This window comes from Phacochoerus africanus, chromosome 3 (assembly GCF_016906955.1).
Source record: "Phacochoerus africanus isolate WHEZ1 chromosome 3, ROS_Pafr_v1, whole genome shotgun sequence".
NCBI lineage: Eukaryota > Metazoa > Chordata > Mammalia > Artiodactyla > Suidae > Phacochoerus > Phacochoerus africanus.
Window position 1 is genome coordinate 6,102,065 of NC_062546.1, and position 17,856 is coordinate 6,119,920.

Sequence of the window (17,856 nt, forward strand, 5' to 3'; positions counted from 1 at the left end):
TCAACACAGAACCTATCATGTACAAAATAAATTAATAAGAAACCCAACGGGACATGTCCCGTTGCAAATATAGCATGCTTCTTTAACTCAGCTAAAATACAATTGCAAAAAAAATTTTGGGGGGGTGTAAGATGCAGATACGTAAATGGCACCAATCTCACGGAATTAATTCAATCCAAGACGAAAATCTTGTCACATTTTCTAGCAGATGCAGAAAGTAATCATTTGAAAAGAAGCTCTCCTCCCTCCTCCCACTTTTTTCCCTAATACACTGTCTATGTATTTCTTCACTATTTGTCTGTCTCTCCACCAGATTGTAAGCTTCCTGAGGACAAAGCCGCTGGGTGAATCAGTGCCCTCTGCCCCAAACCTAGAACTTGACATAGGGTGTGGGTACGCAAAAAATAAGGTCTGAAAAGAATGAATTTAAAACAGGCACACCTGGGAGTTCCTGTCGTTGCTCAGCAGAAACGAATCTGACTAGCATCCATGAGGACACAGGTTTGATTCCTGGCGTCCATCAGTGGGTTAAGGATCCGGTGTTGCCATGAGCTGTGGTGTGGGTCGAAGACATGGCTCGGATCCTGCGTTGCTGTGGCTGTAGCGTAGGCTAGCAGCTGTAGCTCCAATTGGACCCCTAGCCTTGGAACCTCCTTATGCTGTGGATGCCGCCCCAAAAAGACAAAATAAAATAAAATAAAACAGGCACACCTTTAGGCAATATAAAAACTGGTTTCTATAGCCTCATTTCACATGCCGACCCTACAGGGTATGCTACAAACTTAGCAAGGTCTTTGCTTAACACCTGACTCGTTTCCCTGACTCTGTGGGATGAAGCCAGGGTCCTGGGGTTGCATGGCTGCTTGGTGATACTGGTTCTGGCTGTTGCCTCCTGCTGGGTGCCTCCCCAGTCTGGCTTTTCCCATAGGACAGCCTTGCAGGTTGTGGGTGTGCCTTGGAAGCCGAGGGTTTGCCCCGGGGAAGGAGGGGAGCGGAGACTCATTCCCAGGTCCCTCTGAATTGCTGCGTGTGCTGCTCCAGCTTCCTGGCCTCAGCCTGCAGATGGCCCAGGGCTGCGGGGCTTGGGTACTCCAGCACGGCGTGCTTGGTGGCCAGCGCCAGGTTCCTGAGCAGGCTGCAGAGGTGGCTGCTGCCACAGAGGATCTCGTTGCGAAAGTCCCTCTCCTGGGTCTCCTTGCAGAGCGTGTCCACCAGCTTCTGCCCCACCATGATGACCAGCTTGCTCTGCGTGATGAAGGTCTCGGGGGGCTGCCTGCTGCTGAGGCTGCCGTTCAACACGCCGATGGCTTTCAGCAGCGCCCCAAAGTAGAGCCGGCAGTGTTCCGAGAGGTGGATTCTCTTCTCGGGATTCTGCTGGCTCAAAGGCCGGGGGATCAGGGAGCCTGGATTCTAGAGAAGAGGTTAAAAAAAAAAAAAAACGAGAGATAAGAGAGAGATTTGATCGACAGGCTGTGGTTGCCCCCCTTTTCCTGTTTTCGCTCAATTAGCTAGACTTTTTATGAGAAAGGACTGTTTTGTTTAGAAGTCTCGCTGTGCCACATTTGCCTAACAAAGGAACATGAGTGTTTTCAAACACTGTTATGTATAAATCATTTCATATCTACATAATCATATACATTACATATAATCATACATATTATATACATGTGAAATCTCACGCAGTCCTCTCAACAAACCATTAGAAACCCATCCTAAGAAACTCATAGACAATGACTAAATTCATAACTTTAAAAAAAATGCAGAAAACTTGATGGAGAGATTTTAAAATTTACTCAAAGAACAGATTTTAAAGCTTTTTTTTTTTGTCTTTTTGCTATTTCTTAGGCCGCTCCCGCAGCATATGGAGGTTCCCAGGCTAGGGGTCTAATGGGAGCTGTAGCCACCGGCCTACGCCAGAGCCACAGCAACGCGGGATCCGAGCCGCGTCTGCAACCTACACCACAGCTCAGGGCAACGCCGGATCGTTAACCCACTGAGCAAGGGCAGGGACCGAACCCGCAACCTCACGGTTCCTAGTCGGATTCGTTAACCACTGCGCCACGACGGGAACTCCCTTAAAGCATTTTTTAAATCCTTCCTGGAGTTCCTGCCATGGTGCAGGGGGTTAAGAATCTGACTTCAGTGGCTCAGGTCACTGTGGAGGCAGGGATTCGATCCTCAGCCTGGTGCGTGGGTTAAAGGATCCCGCGTCGCCGCATTCGGGGCTTGGATTCAATCCCCGGCCCAGGAACTTCCAAAAGCCATGGATGCGGCCTTTAAAAAAAAAATCCTTCCTAATTCTAGTATTAGAAGTAAACCTGAAAACCCCACATTTTCAGAAGAAATCAAAATAAACCGACCTATCTGCTTTAATATTAAACTATTCATCTTACGCACTAAAAAAGTTTCATTTAGAATTTGCTTTCATGAATTTTATTTTCTGGAATGTGGAACCAAAGCCTGTGCACTAGCGAAAGAGTCTCAGCATCTAACTTAGTGGCAACCATCCCAGGTAACAATCAAAAGCCCTTTTGGGGAGTTCCCTTGCGGCTCAGTGGGTTAAGGATCTGGCATTTTCACTTCTGTGGCTCTGGTTATAGCTGTGGCACAGGTTTGACCCCTGGCCTGGGAACTTCTGCATGCTACTGGTGCAGCCAAAAAACCCCCAAACAACAACAAAAAAACCCAAAGTCCTTTCATTAGGTTATAGCTAAGGACACTGAGGTGCCTGAAGAGAAAAGCCTGCCTAGGGACACTCAGTTAGCAAAATGAAGATGTGGAGCTTTTAGCCTAGTCAGCAGGTCTGAAACATTCTTTCTATTAAACTGTGCATGCTGGAGTTCCCGTCGTGGTGAAGTGGAAGTGAATCCAACTAGGAACCACGAGGTTTTGGGTTCAATCCCTCGCCCAGTGGGTTAAGGATTCGGCGTTGCCATGAGCTGTGGTGTAGGTCGCAGACGTGGCTCAGATCCCACATTGCTGTGGCTGTGGCGTAGGCTGGCAGCTACAGCTCTGATTAGACTCCTAGCCTGGGAACTTCATATGCCACCAGAGTGGCCCTAAAAGGAAGAAAAAATCTAAAAGTATTAGAGAGTGAATGTCATTGCTTACCTGTGTTTCTAAGTCTTTCTTTTCATCCACCCTTTGTTCCAAGATGGGTTTTTCTTTCTCTTCTAGGTGAGGCAACTTCTGAAAAATTAAATCCCTTCGAATTACCAACTAGAATGGTCTTTACACAACTGCGTAGCTGGTTACGTCCACTTTATTTTTTATTTATTTATTTATTGTCTTTTTGCCATTTCTAGGGCCGCTCCCGCGGCATATGGAGGTTCCCAGGCTAGGGGTCGAATCAGAGCTGTAGCCGCCGGCCTACGCCAGAGCCACAGCAACGCGGGATCCGAGCCGCGTCTGCGACCTACACCACAGCTCATGGCAACGCCGGATCCTTAACCCACTGAGCAAGGCCAGGGATCAAACCTACAACCTCATGGTTTCTAGTCGGATTCCTTAACCACTGCGCCACGATGGGAACTCCTGGTTACGTCCACTTTAAACGCCCTGCATCCTCCTTGTGTTTTTGTTAATAGTTCTGCCTTATTGATGCTTTTTCCCAACAAGGGCAACCTTGACAGCCTGAGCTCTGAATTTTGCCTACCAGCATGGCCCAAGAAAATGACACACAGTTTAAACGGGAAATGAAAAATATCCAGATGTCCCGCTTCTCCAGAGTGTGTTAAAGCCCTTGTGGATTTCCCGCTATGCTGCAGCGGGATCGGTGGCATCTTGGGAGCACTGGGACACGGGTTCGAGCCCCGGGCCTGGTACAGTGGGTTGAAGATCCAGCTTAGGTCTCTGATCCCTGGCCTGTGAACTTCCATATGAGGAGGGGCTGGGAAAAAAAACAAAAACAAAACAAAACAAAAAAAACCTTTGCCCTGCTAGGCCTATCAGCAGAAAACCAAGACTCGGAGCTGCAAGTTACCTCCCTGACACAACCCCCAAGTTACCTGCTGTACCTCTTGAGACTTTCAATTCTTTTTTTTTTTAAGATTTATATTTTTATTATAGTTGATTTACAAGGTCCTGTCAATTTCTGCTGTAGACACTTGCAATTCTTGAACTACGGGTTTCTTTGCACCGTGTCTAAACGCCGGGAGCCAAGTATTTCTGAGAGTAACTCGTGTCTGGAAACTGCCAGGACCACCCACAATCTGGAAGGGTTTCCACTTCCTCTTCTGTTTCTAAGAAACACACTGACAATGACTAAATTTACAGCTTTCCAAAATGCAAGGAAACTTGATGGTGAGATTAAAATTTCTGCTCAAAGAACAAATTTCAAAAGATTTCCCAAAGCCTTTCTAATCCTAGCATCAGAAGGCAGCCCGAAACCCTCAAATTTCTAGAAGGCATCCTCTATCTTAATATTAAAAAAAAAAAAAAGTGTCTTGCTTCTTAATAAGATGGCATCTAGGATTTTACTTTCATGAATCTTAGCTTCCAGAAACTGGCACCCCTGTCTCTCTAAAGACGGGACCACTCTTGACAGGTTCTCAGCAGGGAACTTACCAGTGACCCCTCCAGATAAAAATGGGCCGCCCCCTTAGAGGATCCCAGTCGGAACTTTGCACTCACCTGTCCACAGGCATTCGTTTTATTTTTCTCTATTAGTTCAGGAGGCTGTTCACTTGCCCTTTGTTTCTGAAAAGGAGCCTTCCTCTGGTATGATTCGCCCTCCCTTCGGGGCAGCTGGATGCCTTTCGCAAGCTTAAATTCTGCATCTGGGGTCCACTGCACAGGCTCTTCCTTCTCACAGTTCGGCTTGAAAAGGAGCCTGCCGTTGGCGATGACGATGGAGGCGAACCTCTTGATGTCTTCAGGGACCATCCGGGCCACCAGGACAAACCTCTCCAGGTCGTCCGGGCTGTTGTGGACTTTGTCAGTTGCAAGGACTTCCAGGGACCAGCCGCAGCTCTCCAGGCGCTCCTTCGTTTCTAGCAGGATTTGGTGGGCGTTGGCGATTGTCTGTAGCTGATCCCTAATCTTGGTCTGAAGGTTACTGTCGGTGAGGTTGCCCGCGGTCCCACGGACTCCGTGGGCGAAATCCAGAAATTCTCTCAAGGATTCCTCTATGCGGTCAGTGGCCCTGCGGATCGCGTTGATGTTGGCCTCCAGAGAGTCTCTGAACCTCCACTTCCTACTGACAAAGTGCATCAGGCTGGACACAGAGCTGACCACCTTGTGCTGCAGAGCCGTGACCGTCTCTTTGGCCGAGTCCAGGTCCAAGGGGAGCTCTTTGGCTGCCTCTTCCGAGAAGGAGCTGGAGGAGGAGTCGGTGGACGTGGAGGAGCAGGAGGAAAGGACACTGGCTCTGCTGTCAGAACTGGAGACGGAGATGCTGTCGGGTTCGGGAGAGAGCGATGCTGCCCGGCTGCAGAACCACGAGGAACTGTGGTCCACGGAATTCTCTGACGGCCCGCCGGCTTTTCCCAGCTCTTTCCCCACCTGGGGGACATCTGGCATTGCTCTGGGGACGTCATAAATGTTGGGGGTGGTGTTCTGCTGTTCCACTCGGGGGATCAGAAAGCTCGAAGGGACCTTATAGCTGACACTTTCATCCAAAGGGAACATGCGCTTGGGCGGCGGGAAGCTGTAAGAAGGAATTTCTGGAAGGCTGAGTTTTTTCTGCATGGGACCATTTTTCTGCGAGTGTGGAGGGTGGGACCTTGCGATGCTGTTGGGAGGGCTGTGGAAACTGGACATGTACCTGGGGAGGCCGCGGTGCCCTAGTTCTTCCCCAGAGTTGGCCAGTGATGCCTTTTGAACACCAGCCTTTTCCAGAGACACCGGCGTGTCGTAGATCCATTCCAATTTCTGAGGGTTTGGTAGCGTGTTGCAGCCGCCCCTCCTTAAGGCAGTGGCTGATGTCAGAGGAACATTCTGTCCCTGTGAAGAACCACAGAGTCACGCAGTTTAGGAGCAAGGCAAAGAGGGTGTGGGCGACTGGTGTGACCAGTGTGCATTATACTGAGGACCCACTAAGCACTGGGCACTGGGCTTCTTAAAAGTCTGATTATCACTCCCCTGCTCATGCTCCTTCACTCAAGCCCTTCCGCGTCTGGCACCAGCCCCCTTTGGAGCCTCTTTGCCACTGCTTCTGCCACCACTCCTGCCACCACCCTCCTTAAAGGTCCAGCCACCCAGGCTGCTTGCCTTTCCTTGAGCTCAGAATGCCTTCTTATATCACTACATTTAATTTTGCCCAATCTGTGACTCTTTTTTTTGCGGGGGGGAACGCCCATGGCACATGAAGGTTCCCAGGCCAGGGATCAAACCCGAACCACAGCAGCGACCTGAGCCATAGCAGTGACAATGCCGGATCCTTAACCCACCGAGCCACCAGGGAACTCCCTAATTTTGCCCAAACTGGTTCCTCTGCCCCAAATGTCCTCCTAACCCCTTGCTGTCCATATACAAAACTCCTACGCATTCCTGTGACACTGCTGGGATGCCACCTTGGGCACAGGTACATTTTTATTGTATACATGTGACAGAATCCGTCAATACACATGGCTTACAGATTTCAAATTAAGGCACCTCCCTGATATACAAATAAAAGCCCACTTTAATGCAACACGTCTCCGAGATGTGTTATGATCATAAGAAGCACTTATCTAAAGTCTACTGAGCTCTTGCTCTGTGCCAAGCACTGTACCGGGTCCTTTGCAGGAATTAGGTCAATATCCCCAATAAACCTGGAATAAGAAACTGAGGCATCTGGAAATGATGGAAAAGATATATCCAAACCACACAACTTGCCCTGTTGCATAACCACTGCAGTTATGGGTTTTGCCTCCAGCGAAGTAAGTTCTGCTCGGAGGGAGCTGCCGTCTTAATGCTGACCAAGTTAATTACATTTCCCAGGGGTGGTTCAGGTTTGCAGAGCACCGGCTCTCAGTACCTTTCATACTTACATTTGCTTGGCTGCTCAGGGGACCGAGGGTGGCCTTTTGGCAGCTGGGGGGTATGTCATAGAGCTGCTGCTTCCCTGGTTCCTGGGGAAAGACCACACAGGAGGACAACTTGGATTTTTCCTTCCTGATGGCTGCACATCACAAACTCTCTCCAGTTAGGCATTGTTTCTGCCCCCCCACCGCAATGAAAACGCAAATCAAGAGTTCTCTTGTGGCCCAGCAGGTTAAGGATCTGGTGTTGCTACTGTGGCAGCTGGGGTCGCTGCTCTGTCATGGGTTTGATCCCTGGCTGGGGAACTTACACATGTCGCAGGTGCAGCCAAAAAAAAAAAAACCACACACAAATCACTGAAGACTTTGAGGCCTTCAGTCATGATGTTTGGATGGTGGAATTGTGTATTTTCAACCTGCACCACAGCAGTGACCCAAGACACTGCAGTGACAAGCGATCCTTAACCCACTGCTCCACAAGAGAACTCCTGTCTTTTTTTTTTTTTTTTTGTCTTTTTGCCTTTTCTAGGGCCACTCCCGCAGCACATGGAGGTTCCCAGGCTAGGGGTCGAATTGGAGCTGTAGCTGCCAGCCTACGCCAGAGCCACAGCAACGCGGGATTCGAGCCACATCTGTGACCTACATCACAGCTCATGGCAACGCCGGATCCTAAACCCACTGAGCAAGGGCAGGGACCAAACCCGAAACCTCATGGTTCCTAGTCGGATTCGTTAACCCCTGCGCCACAACGGGAACTCCAGAACTCCTGTCTTTCTTGCTTTTTTTCAGTATAAATTTTCCTGTGATTATACCTTATTCATCCTGAAAATATTTATTGAATGCGGGTGAACTACTAGACACTGAGCCGAATGACGTATACACGCCTATTAATGAGCAAAAGACATGACACTTATGATGCCTGTACACATAATAGGCATTTTTTTTTTTTGGTCTTTTTAGGGCTACACTCACAGCATATGGAAGTTCCCAGACTAGGGGTCAAATTTGGAGCTGCAACTACCAGCCTACGACAGAGCCACAGCCACAGCAACGCCAGATCTGAGCTGCATTTGCAACCGACCCCACAGCTCAGGGCAATGCTGGATCCTTAACCCACTGATTGAGGCCAGGGATGGAACACACATCCTCATGGATCCTAGTCGGATTTGTTACCACTGAGCCACGACAGGAACTCCTCCACATGATAGGCATTTTGTGTGTGTGCAGCAATGAGGAACTATATGCATTAGGATGTGAAAAATAGGCTGCACATTCAAAGCGAGCTGAGAGCACCAAAACAGATTTTGCAAAGGAAGAGAAAAAGCAGGAATTTAAAGAGGGGGTTTCTTGGGTGGGAGGTGGGCTGTGCGTCTCCTGCTGTGCCCTCCTCGGTGTGGGAAGGAAGAAACTCTTTTCACTGCCTTTGAGCAGAGCGGACAGTGCCCACCAGGACCTTCTGTGACTGGAGTTGTGCCACCTGAGCTTGGGGTCAGAGTGCACCAGGTCTAACCCTGCTGAGACAAGTGACAGGTGAGCTCCTCCGTCCTTGTGGCAGGAGCCCAGGCGCCACACAGGAGCCCAGAGGCAGGACCTTTCGCTCAAAGGTAGTAGGAAGGTTGGGCACTGCCTGGATGAGACCTGCAAACTCCTCCACTGAGACTTCTGACCCGCAAGTGACCAGGAAGTCACAGAGGCAGCCTGAATTTTCACCGAGATTCGAGCCATGGATCTTGGCCCTGACTGCGTTCAAGATCCACCTGGGACCTTTAATTCCTGCTGCCCAGGGCCCACCCAGCCCTCAGACATCAGTGTCTCCGGGGGTGGTTCCAGGAAGCAGGCCTAGTTAAAGCACCCAGGCCACTCCAATGCGCAGAGCTGGACAGGGCAGCCTGCAGCCACAGGGCAGTTTTGATGGGCTGAGAAATGAGGCAGGGTTTTTTTCTGATTACATGAAGCATTATCTTACAAAATCAAAGTACCAGTGATATTCAAATAAGTTAAAAAAAAAAACCCTAAAATTTCCTCCCCCAGAGATAATCAATGTTAAGACAACCAATGACAACATTAAGACTGTGATATATATCATTCATATTATTACTTTTAAAAAGTGCAGATACATGTATTTGTATATATGCGTATAGGTAGATACATAGCTATAAAGTATGTATTATAGGGAGCGCCCCTTGTGGCTCAGTGGTAATGAACCTGACTAATATCCATGAGGACCCGGGTTCAATCCCTGGCCTTGATCATTCAGTTAAGGATCTGGCATGGCTGTGGCTGTGGCTGTGGTGTAGGCTGGCAGCTATAGCTCCGATTCAACCCCTAGCCTGGGAACTTCCATATGCTGTAGGTGCAGCCCTAAAAAGCAAAAAAAAATAAATACATAAAAAAGTATCTATTACAAGTGAAGTAAAGTAAAAATTAAAAAAAAAATTTTTTTAGGCAAAAAACAGATTTATTAGGATGGAACACTTGTAAGAGATGCAAGCAGGCAGGCATGGAAGCTCTGCCAGTAAAAATTTTTTAAAGTAAAATTTTTTGGAGTTCCTGCCATGGCGAAGTGGGTTAAGAATTCAGTTGCAGCTGCAGTTACAGAGGTGTGGGTTTGATCCCTGGCCCAGCGCAGTGGGTTGAAGGATCTGGCGTTGCCACAGCTGCCGTGTAGGTCACAGCTACAGCTCCAATTTAGCTCCTGGCCTGGGAACTTCCATGCTGAGGGTATATGGGAAAAAAAAAGTAAAAACAATTTTAAAATGCTCAAAATTCCAATAACTGTAACATTCTCCTGAGCAGGTCTGGGCTCCCCGGGCACAAAGCCGGCTTCTGAGTGATGATATGACCTTGGGAGTCACGACTGAAGCTCCGGATCTCCCAGCAGTAAAGCTGAAATGCAGGGCAGCATGATGCTGAGACCCCACCATTTGGATGGAGAGGCCTGGGTGGGGGGAGGGCAGTCACAGATGGGGCTCACCTTTGAGGCTGGGGGGCACCGGCTCTGGGCGGGTACATCGTACACCTGGCAAGGCAGAGCTGGCAACGAGGTCCGAGCAGCCCTGGGAATCGTGAAGATGGCCTTGGGGACAGAAAGAAGACACAGGGAAAGAAACATCACCACTGAGTCCACGGATGAGGAGACAGCGGAGGCAGCCGGCAAGTCCTCCAGGACCTGTAACGGGAGGCCCTTTGCTAGGAGACCGGGAATAGCAGGAGGCTGGTGGGGAGGTCTTGGGGTGGAGGGCGGTCTTCCTCGCAGGCTGGCCCATCGCTGCCTGCATCAGCCTCGCCTGGGAGGCGGGTAGGAAATGCAGATTCCTGGGCTCTGTGTCTGTTGTACAGAACCTCTGAGTTTTGACAGAGAAACTGGGAAGCTGCAGGATCACCAGCTTCCCAGGCGATTCTGAGGTTTGCTAGGGTCCGAGGCTGTGCTTCCAATCCTGGGTTATTAACATGTTTGTCTAATGATGCTGAGGACCCAGCCATGAATGGGCAGACTAGGGGGCTTTTTGGGGGCCACCTTATCTTCTGCTCTGGGATCCTCTCACTGCAGGGGTCAGGAAAACTGACTTGTCCCCACTGGTCTCTGGCTGGCTGGTCTAAGGACAAAGTCGGCAGTGGTTCCCTATCACACTCTGGGTTAATTCCAAGCTCCTCTTGGGCCATCTCCTGTCCAACCCCAGGGACTATGCATCGTCTGCCTCCAGCTGTCACTCGCCAGTCCCTCTTCTTTCCTTCCTACCCGCCTCCCCCTTCTTCGATCACCAGAGCTCTCGCCCAGTGCAGAGCCTTTCCAAATGTGGTTCCACTGCTATTATTCTGTCACCAGAAGTCCAATTTCTTCATGCATCTGACTCTATGGGTCACACTTGCCCACAAGGCCCTCTACAGACAGCAGTGGGGCTTTCCTGTGTGTGGATTTTCAGGTGGAAAGAAGTCAGGTCAAAAATGCCCAGTGTTTCTTGGAAAACGTAGGCTGAAGGTGGCAATCGATTGTGGGACATGTTTTGAGAAGTGTGGTTTGAAAGGTTTCGGGGGACAGAAGGAAACCCCAGTTCAGAAATTAGAGGGTCTAAAAGAATTTCATTGGGAAATCTGACCCTTTTTACTTGCGATACAAAAGACTGCCCTCTCTGAATTTAAACCAAAATCAAACACCTTCTTTGCATGGTGGGGTTTGTTTTTTTTTTTTCCCCAAAAAGAGGCCAGTCTGTTATGTTAAGGAAGTTGGAACAAAAAGTAAAACAAAGCTCAAAATAGTGGTTACCCTGGGGGGAAGTGGCTGGGAGAGGTGGGAGGGGGCTTCTGGAGTGTCAGTTTTGTTCTGCTTCTAGATCTGGATTCTAATGACTGAACAATATACCCTTAGGATCTATAGGTTACACTTTAATAAAAAAAATTAACAGATAAAATATACAAACAACTCACACCACTCAACAACAAAAACCCAAAAAACCCAATTGAAAAATGGGCAGAAGACCTAAATGGACATTTCTTGGAAGCCATATGGATGGCCAGTAGATACATGAAAAAATGCTCAACTCACTAATGATTAGGGAAATGCAAATCAAAACCGCAGTGAGGTACCACCTGTCATGGGTCAGAATGGCCATTGTTAATAAGTCTGTGAATAATAAAGCCTGGAGAGGGTGTGGAGAAAAGGGAAACCCTTGGGAATTGCAGGACTGGTGGGAATGTAAATCGGTACAACCACTACAGAAAGCATTACAGAGGTTCCTCAGAAAACTAAATATAGAACTACCATATGATCCAGCAATCCCACTCCTGGGCTTATATCCGGACAACACTTTCATTCAAAAAGATACATGCACCCCTATGTTCATGGCAGCACTGTTCACAATAGCCAAGACATGGAAACAACCTCAGTGTCCATCAACAGATGAATGGATTAAGAAGATGTGGTGTATATATATATGTATATACACAATGGAATACTACTCAGCCATAAAAAAGAACAAAATCATGCCACTCACAGCAACACAGATACAACTAGAGATTCTCGTACTAAGTGAAGTAAGTCAGAAAGAGAAAGACAAATACCATATGATATCACTTATATGTGGAATTTAAAATATGGCACAAGTGGGAGTTCCCGTCGTGGCGCAGTGGTTAACGAATCTGAGTCCCCGCCCTTGCTCAGTGGGTTAATGATCTGGCATTGCCGTGAGCTGTGGTGTAGGTCGCAGATGTGGCTCGGATCCCGCGTTGCTGTGGCTCTGGCGTAGGCCGGTGGCTACAGCTCCGATTGGACCCCTAGCCTGGGAACCTCCATATGCCGCGGGAGCAGCCCAAGAAATAGCAAAAAGACAAAAAAATATATATATATATGTATATGGCACAAGTGAACCTATCTATGAAAGAGAAACAGATTCACAGACATAGAGAACAGACTTGTGGTTGCCAAGGGGGAGGGGGGAGGCAGTGGGATAGCCTAGGAGTTTGGGGTTAATAGATGCAAACTATTACATTTAGAATGGATAGATTATAATAAGGTCCTACCATACATCACAGGGAACTATATCCAATCTCCTGGGACAGTCCATGATGGAAAACAACATAAAACACAGAACACGAGTTCCCGCTGTGGCTCAGTGGTTAATGAATCTGACTAGCATCCATGAGGATGCAGGTTCGATCCCGGGCCTTGCTCGGGGGTTAAGGATCTGGCATTGCTGCAAGCTGTGGTGTAGCTTGAAGACATGGCTTGGATCCTGTGCTGCTGTGGCTGTGGCGTAGCCCAGCAGCTAGAGCTCCGATTTGACTCCAAGCCTGGGAACCTCCATATGCCACAGGTGTGGTCCTAAAACGCAGAAAAAAAAAAAAGGAACATTATACACACACACACACACACACATGACTGAATCACTCTGCTATAAGCAGAAACTGGCACAACACTGTAAATCAACTATATTTTAACAATAATAGAAAAAGATTTTTAAAAAAGTTAACAGACGGCTCGGCCACAGAGCCAGGGAAATAAGATCAAGGGCATGTCAAACGCTCTGCCTTGGGTCTGGCAGCCCAGGGGGGTAGAGAGACACGGGCACAACAAAGAACCTTCGTTGCTGGTATTCTGATGCTGGATGGGCCAGTGCACCTCCCTGGGTACCAGTTTCCTTATTTGTAAATTAAAGGGTTGCTCTACTCTAAGAGGTCTCTATATCTCTCTAATATGGGGACAACTTGAGAGAAGTGACACATTTCCACCTTCTTGGTTTTTGAGTTTCTGGTCAAGCTGAATCTAGAGATAGTCAACCCGGGTATAAAGGGAATCTTTGAAATGGGCCCCCCAGGCCATGGGCCAAGCCGAAGAACTGGAAAGGGGAGAAGACATCTGCCTTTTCCGAGCACCAGAAGATTCTTAACTGATTATCATCTTGCATTTCTTCTAGCTCCTTCCTTCTTTTTTTTTAAATGGCTGCCCTCACGGCATATGGAGCCAGAGATTGAACCCTCGCCCCCGCAGTGACCTGAGCCATCGGCTGTGCCACAGTGGGAACTCCACAGCTCCTTCCATCTTGCAGTAGAGGGAGAAGCAAAGGTATTCAGAATCACCCAAAGACACAACTTGGGGTGAACTTCAAAGTGATGGGGCCCAGCCTTCTCTTATTACAGAGCAAGAAAGAGGCATAAGGGGGGGGTGGGGGGCGATGTGGTGATGTTTGAATCACCCCGCAGGGCCGTGGCTGCCCCAGAAGCCAGGTGAACCTGGGCTCCTGATTTCTAAGCCACAGATGCCATCTCCTGCTCTAAATGACCTTTGAGCACAGAGAAGGCAATGAAAAAGGGGGGATACAAATATAGACAGGGCAGCCGTGGAGGTAGGAATAAAGGGCAGGAAAGTCCCCCAGGTGTTTTACTGGGGCCATCTCAAGAAGCTTCTGGAGCGGCGAGGGGCCCCTGGCTTCTGAATTCCCCTTGGGTAGCTGTGGTTTCTGGTGCATGGCCACAGCCTGCACCCGTGAAGGTGCCATGCTTCAGCTCAAGGACGAATCTTAGAGCTGATGCCCTGGCCCTCCCCGGCGTTAGGACAGTAAACTCATCTCTCCTTTACATCAGCGTCGGGTTAGAAGCCGACTCTGAGGCCGTCGTCATGAAGTCGAGCGCAGGACCTGCTCATTCTTTCATCCCGCTGTGGTTTAGGGAGCCCCTGGTGGGAGCCTGGCACTGTGCTGAGGGCTCAGCATCCCTGGTGAACAGCGGACACGGCACCTGCTGTCCTTTAAGGGGGAGGGGAAAATGGTGGTTTGTTTTTTTTTTTTTTGGTTTTGTTTTCTTTAGTGGCTTCGAAAAGAAACTCAAATTAGCTTCAGCCAAGGCCTCTTTTTAGGCTGGAGGAGCCAGCACCCGAGGCCCTGCTCTGGGTGAGCTGCTCAGATGACAGCTGAGGGTACCAGGCCCCCGATGTGGGCCAGCTGTTCCAGAAAAGGGTCTTGGGGTCCAGCTCACGGCTGGCTTCCTTCTGGCGTTGGGGGCCAGGGCCCAAAGAGTGGCAGCTGTTCTGTGTAACAACTGCCTCTCTGGCTGGCAGCCCAGGGAGGCGGGAAATCTGAAGTATGCCTTATCTTTCAAGGAACCAAAGCCTTCCTGTTTGAAGAAGGTGCTGGAAGCTGGTGTGGAAGAGGCCTGCGAGGTAAGTGGGACATTGTGTGTGTGTGTCTGTGTGTATCCAGCACATACATCAGGGGATGTGGTCTTTCCTGGACACAGACCTCACCAGGACCTCTGTCCAGAAGTGTGGCCCGGTGGGATGTGTCATCTGAGCTGAAAGCAAAGTGTGTGATGGCAGAAAATGCCCGCAGAGACTGAATGCAAATCTGTTCTGCATTCTTAACACCTCGTGAAGGCCAGGGCTTGGGGGAAAACAGTACATTATTTTTCTCTTCTTTTAATGCCTTTCTTTCTTTAAAAAAAAAAAAGTTCCATTCTGCATTGACTGTCTGCTTCTTTTCCTCTGCTTTGTTTTAACTGTTATTTTTTAAAATTACAGCTGCAGTAAATGCTCTATATAACACACAAATCAACTTCTAACCTCTTTGTTCATCAGATATTTATCAAGTACCCATCCCAGGCCAGGCATGGTCCTAGATGCTGGGGACACAGGAATGAAAAAAATAAAGGCCCCTGCTCAATGGCTTCTTTCACTTTCTCTGAAACCTATTCCACTTCCTTAGGCTAATCACTGTTGGTACATGATCTTTTAAGTGTGCACACATGCACACATACGCACACAGATCATTTTTTTTTTGTTTTTGTTTGGTTGGTTTTGATTTAAATGGCTCTCTCTCCCACCTGATAAATACTGCATAGAACTGCTTCATCTTTTTTTCACAACTGCGTAGTAGTTCATGGCAGGGCCATGCCAAGATTTATGTAACCAATCCTCCATGAATACCTGTTTAGGTATCTTGGATTTCTCCCTAGAACAATTACTGCTATAAAGGCCATGGCCTCCTCATCCAGATGTATTTTTGCCTTCTTGTGTATTTCTGCAGCATTTGTGGAAGCAAAGTTTCTGGGTTGAAAATAACACATATTTCAAATCTGATGAGTGATTTCTTGCCTTTGAAACCATGGAAATGCAACCCCCCCCCATTCACCACTGGCCATTTAGTGTTCCTTCTTATGCAAACAAAGACCACCCTGGTACCACCTCACTCCGTCAGAATGGCCATCATTAACTACTCTGCAAATAACAAATGCTGGAGAGGGTGTGGAGAAACGGGAACCCTCCTGCACTGTTGGTGGGAATGTAAGCTGGTTCAGCCTCTATGGAAAACAGTATTGAGATTCCTCAGAAACCTAAATATAGAACTACTACATGACCCAGCAACCCCACTCCTGGGCACATATATGGACAAAATTATAATTCAAAAAGATAGCAGCACCATTCACAATAGCCAAGACATGGGAACAACCTCAATGTTCATTGACAGAGGAATGGATTAAGAAGATGTGGTACACATACACAGTGGAATACTACTCAGCCATGAAAGAATGCAATCATGCCGTTCACAGCAACGTGGATGCAACTAGAGCTTCTCATGTGAAGCGAGGTAAGTCAGAAAGAGAAAGACAAATACCATATGATATCACTTATATGTGGAATCTAAAATATGGCACAGAAGAACTTACCTACAGAACAGAAACAGACACACAAGACATAGACTACAGACTTGTGGCTGCCAAGGGGGAGTGGGGGAGGGAATGGGATGGACGGGGAGTCTGGGGTTGGTAGATGCAAACTATTACATTTAGAAAGAATAAACAACAAGGTCCTATTGCAGCACAGGGGACTCTATCCAATCTCCTGGGACAGACCATGATGGAAAAGAATATAAAAGAGAATGTGTACATATGCGTGACTGATTCACTTTGCTGCACAGCAGAAACTGGCACAGCACTGTCAAGCAAATATACTCTAACAACATTTTTAAAAATAAAATAAAAAATACATTTCAACAAAATCTCTTTTAAATCTCTAAAGTATCCAAATGATCACCTTTTAGAAAAACAGCACCCTGAACTTTTTTTTTTTTTTTTTTTTTAGGGCTGCACCTTCGGCATATGGAGGTTCCCAGGCTAGGGGTTGAATCAGAGCTGCAGTTGCCGGCCTGCACCGCAGCCACAGCAACGCCAGATCTGAGCCGCGTCTGTGTCCTACACCACAGCTCACAGCAACGCCGGATCCTTAGCCCACTGAGTGAGGCCAGGGACCGAACCTGCATCCTCATGGATACTAGTCAGATTCGTTTCCACGGCGCCACCATGGGAACCCTCACCTTGAACACTCAGTTTCCTGCCAAATATGAGCGTCCTGGAGAGCTGGGAGGTGCCACATGTGTTAAATGCAACCCAAACTGGGGCCAAACACAAGCTCACCCCATCCCCCCAACCATCTGGTTCCCCCCTTGCGCCTGGTCTCCTGGTGGACCCTGTGACTCAGGGGGAGTTAAGCCCCAGGGCGTGGCGTGCCCTTGAGCTGATTCTTCCACCTGCAAACAGCTTACCTGTTTGGGAAAGCTCAGGGTCTTTTCACAGACGATCCTGGCGCAGGTGGGTGGGTCAGGGAACTCGTAGATCTGGACCGTGGGAGGCGGGGGCCCCTCCACCCAGCTCTTCATCTGCTCATACACGGGGCCTGGCGTCGGGGGGCTGGGCACCTCGTAGTTCTCCTGGGAGCGGCCGGGAGCCTCTTCCAGGCCACTGAAGAAAGGGGGACAGGGCCCGTCTGCGGGGGCCTCCTCGAGGATCTGGAGGCGGTTGGCAGGGGCCAGGCCTTGCCTCCCGTGGAGCAGACACGTCCACCAGCCCTCGCTTTCCGGCACGTCCTGTTCCAGAATGGTCAGGATGTCTCCTCTGCAGAAAGCCAGCTCGTCGGAGCAGTCAGGGTGGTTGTCATAAAGCGCCCGGGCCAGGAGCGTCTGGGGCAGGGGAGGAAGAGATTACGGTTATTGCGGCTGCCAATGACCCTGCAGTGATGTCGCTGGCTTAGAACCCGGCTGCTCTTTTACCTCATTTCCTTGACCCCAAAGGCCCTTGTCCCCGCTGTCGGCCTGATTTCTTTGGTGGGGGTGGGGCTCTCAGGTGAAACGTCACATCCCCCGGGAAGTCTCACCTGCACGGGGAGACCAGGTCCAATCTCCCCAATATGCTCTCATGGCTCTGATCTAATTTATAGCAACGACGACGACCCTCCTAGTTACATAATTGAACGCAGCCTAGCACCGAGTCGGGGTGAAGTCCCCGCTCTGTGAATTTCCAGCCATGCCCTTGAGTAAATTAACTACTCTCTTTGGGGGCCTTAGTGTTCTTATCTGTACAATGGGAATAAAAGTACTATCTACTTCACAGAGTTATGGTGAGAGTTAAATGG

The 17,856-nt window shown here is 48.8% G+C and overlaps 1 protein-coding gene across 1 annotated transcript in view; it reads right to left on the minus strand.

The window, feature by feature from the left end:
- Nucleotides 1-640: 640 nt before the first annotated feature.
- The window catches only part of CASS4 (Cas scaffold protein family member 4), a 39,716-nt gene continuing 22,500 nt past the window's right edge, over nucleotides 641-17,856 (minus strand). The window contains exons 2-7 of the mRNA XM_047770813.1: nucleotides 16,991-17,404; nucleotides 9,937-10,038; nucleotides 6,972-7,052; nucleotides 4,633-5,943; nucleotides 3,112-3,189; nucleotides 641-1,410 (exon numbers count right to left, since the gene is read on the minus strand). Coding sequence (XP_047626769.1) covers nucleotides 1,000-1,410; nucleotides 3,112-3,189; nucleotides 4,633-5,943; nucleotides 6,972-7,052; nucleotides 9,937-10,038; nucleotides 16,991-17,404 — 2,397 coding nt within the window. The 3' untranslated portion in view covers nucleotides 641-999. The remainder of the gene's footprint in view (nucleotides 1,411-3,111; nucleotides 3,190-4,632; nucleotides 5,944-6,971; nucleotides 7,053-9,936; nucleotides 10,039-16,990; nucleotides 17,405-17,856) is intronic.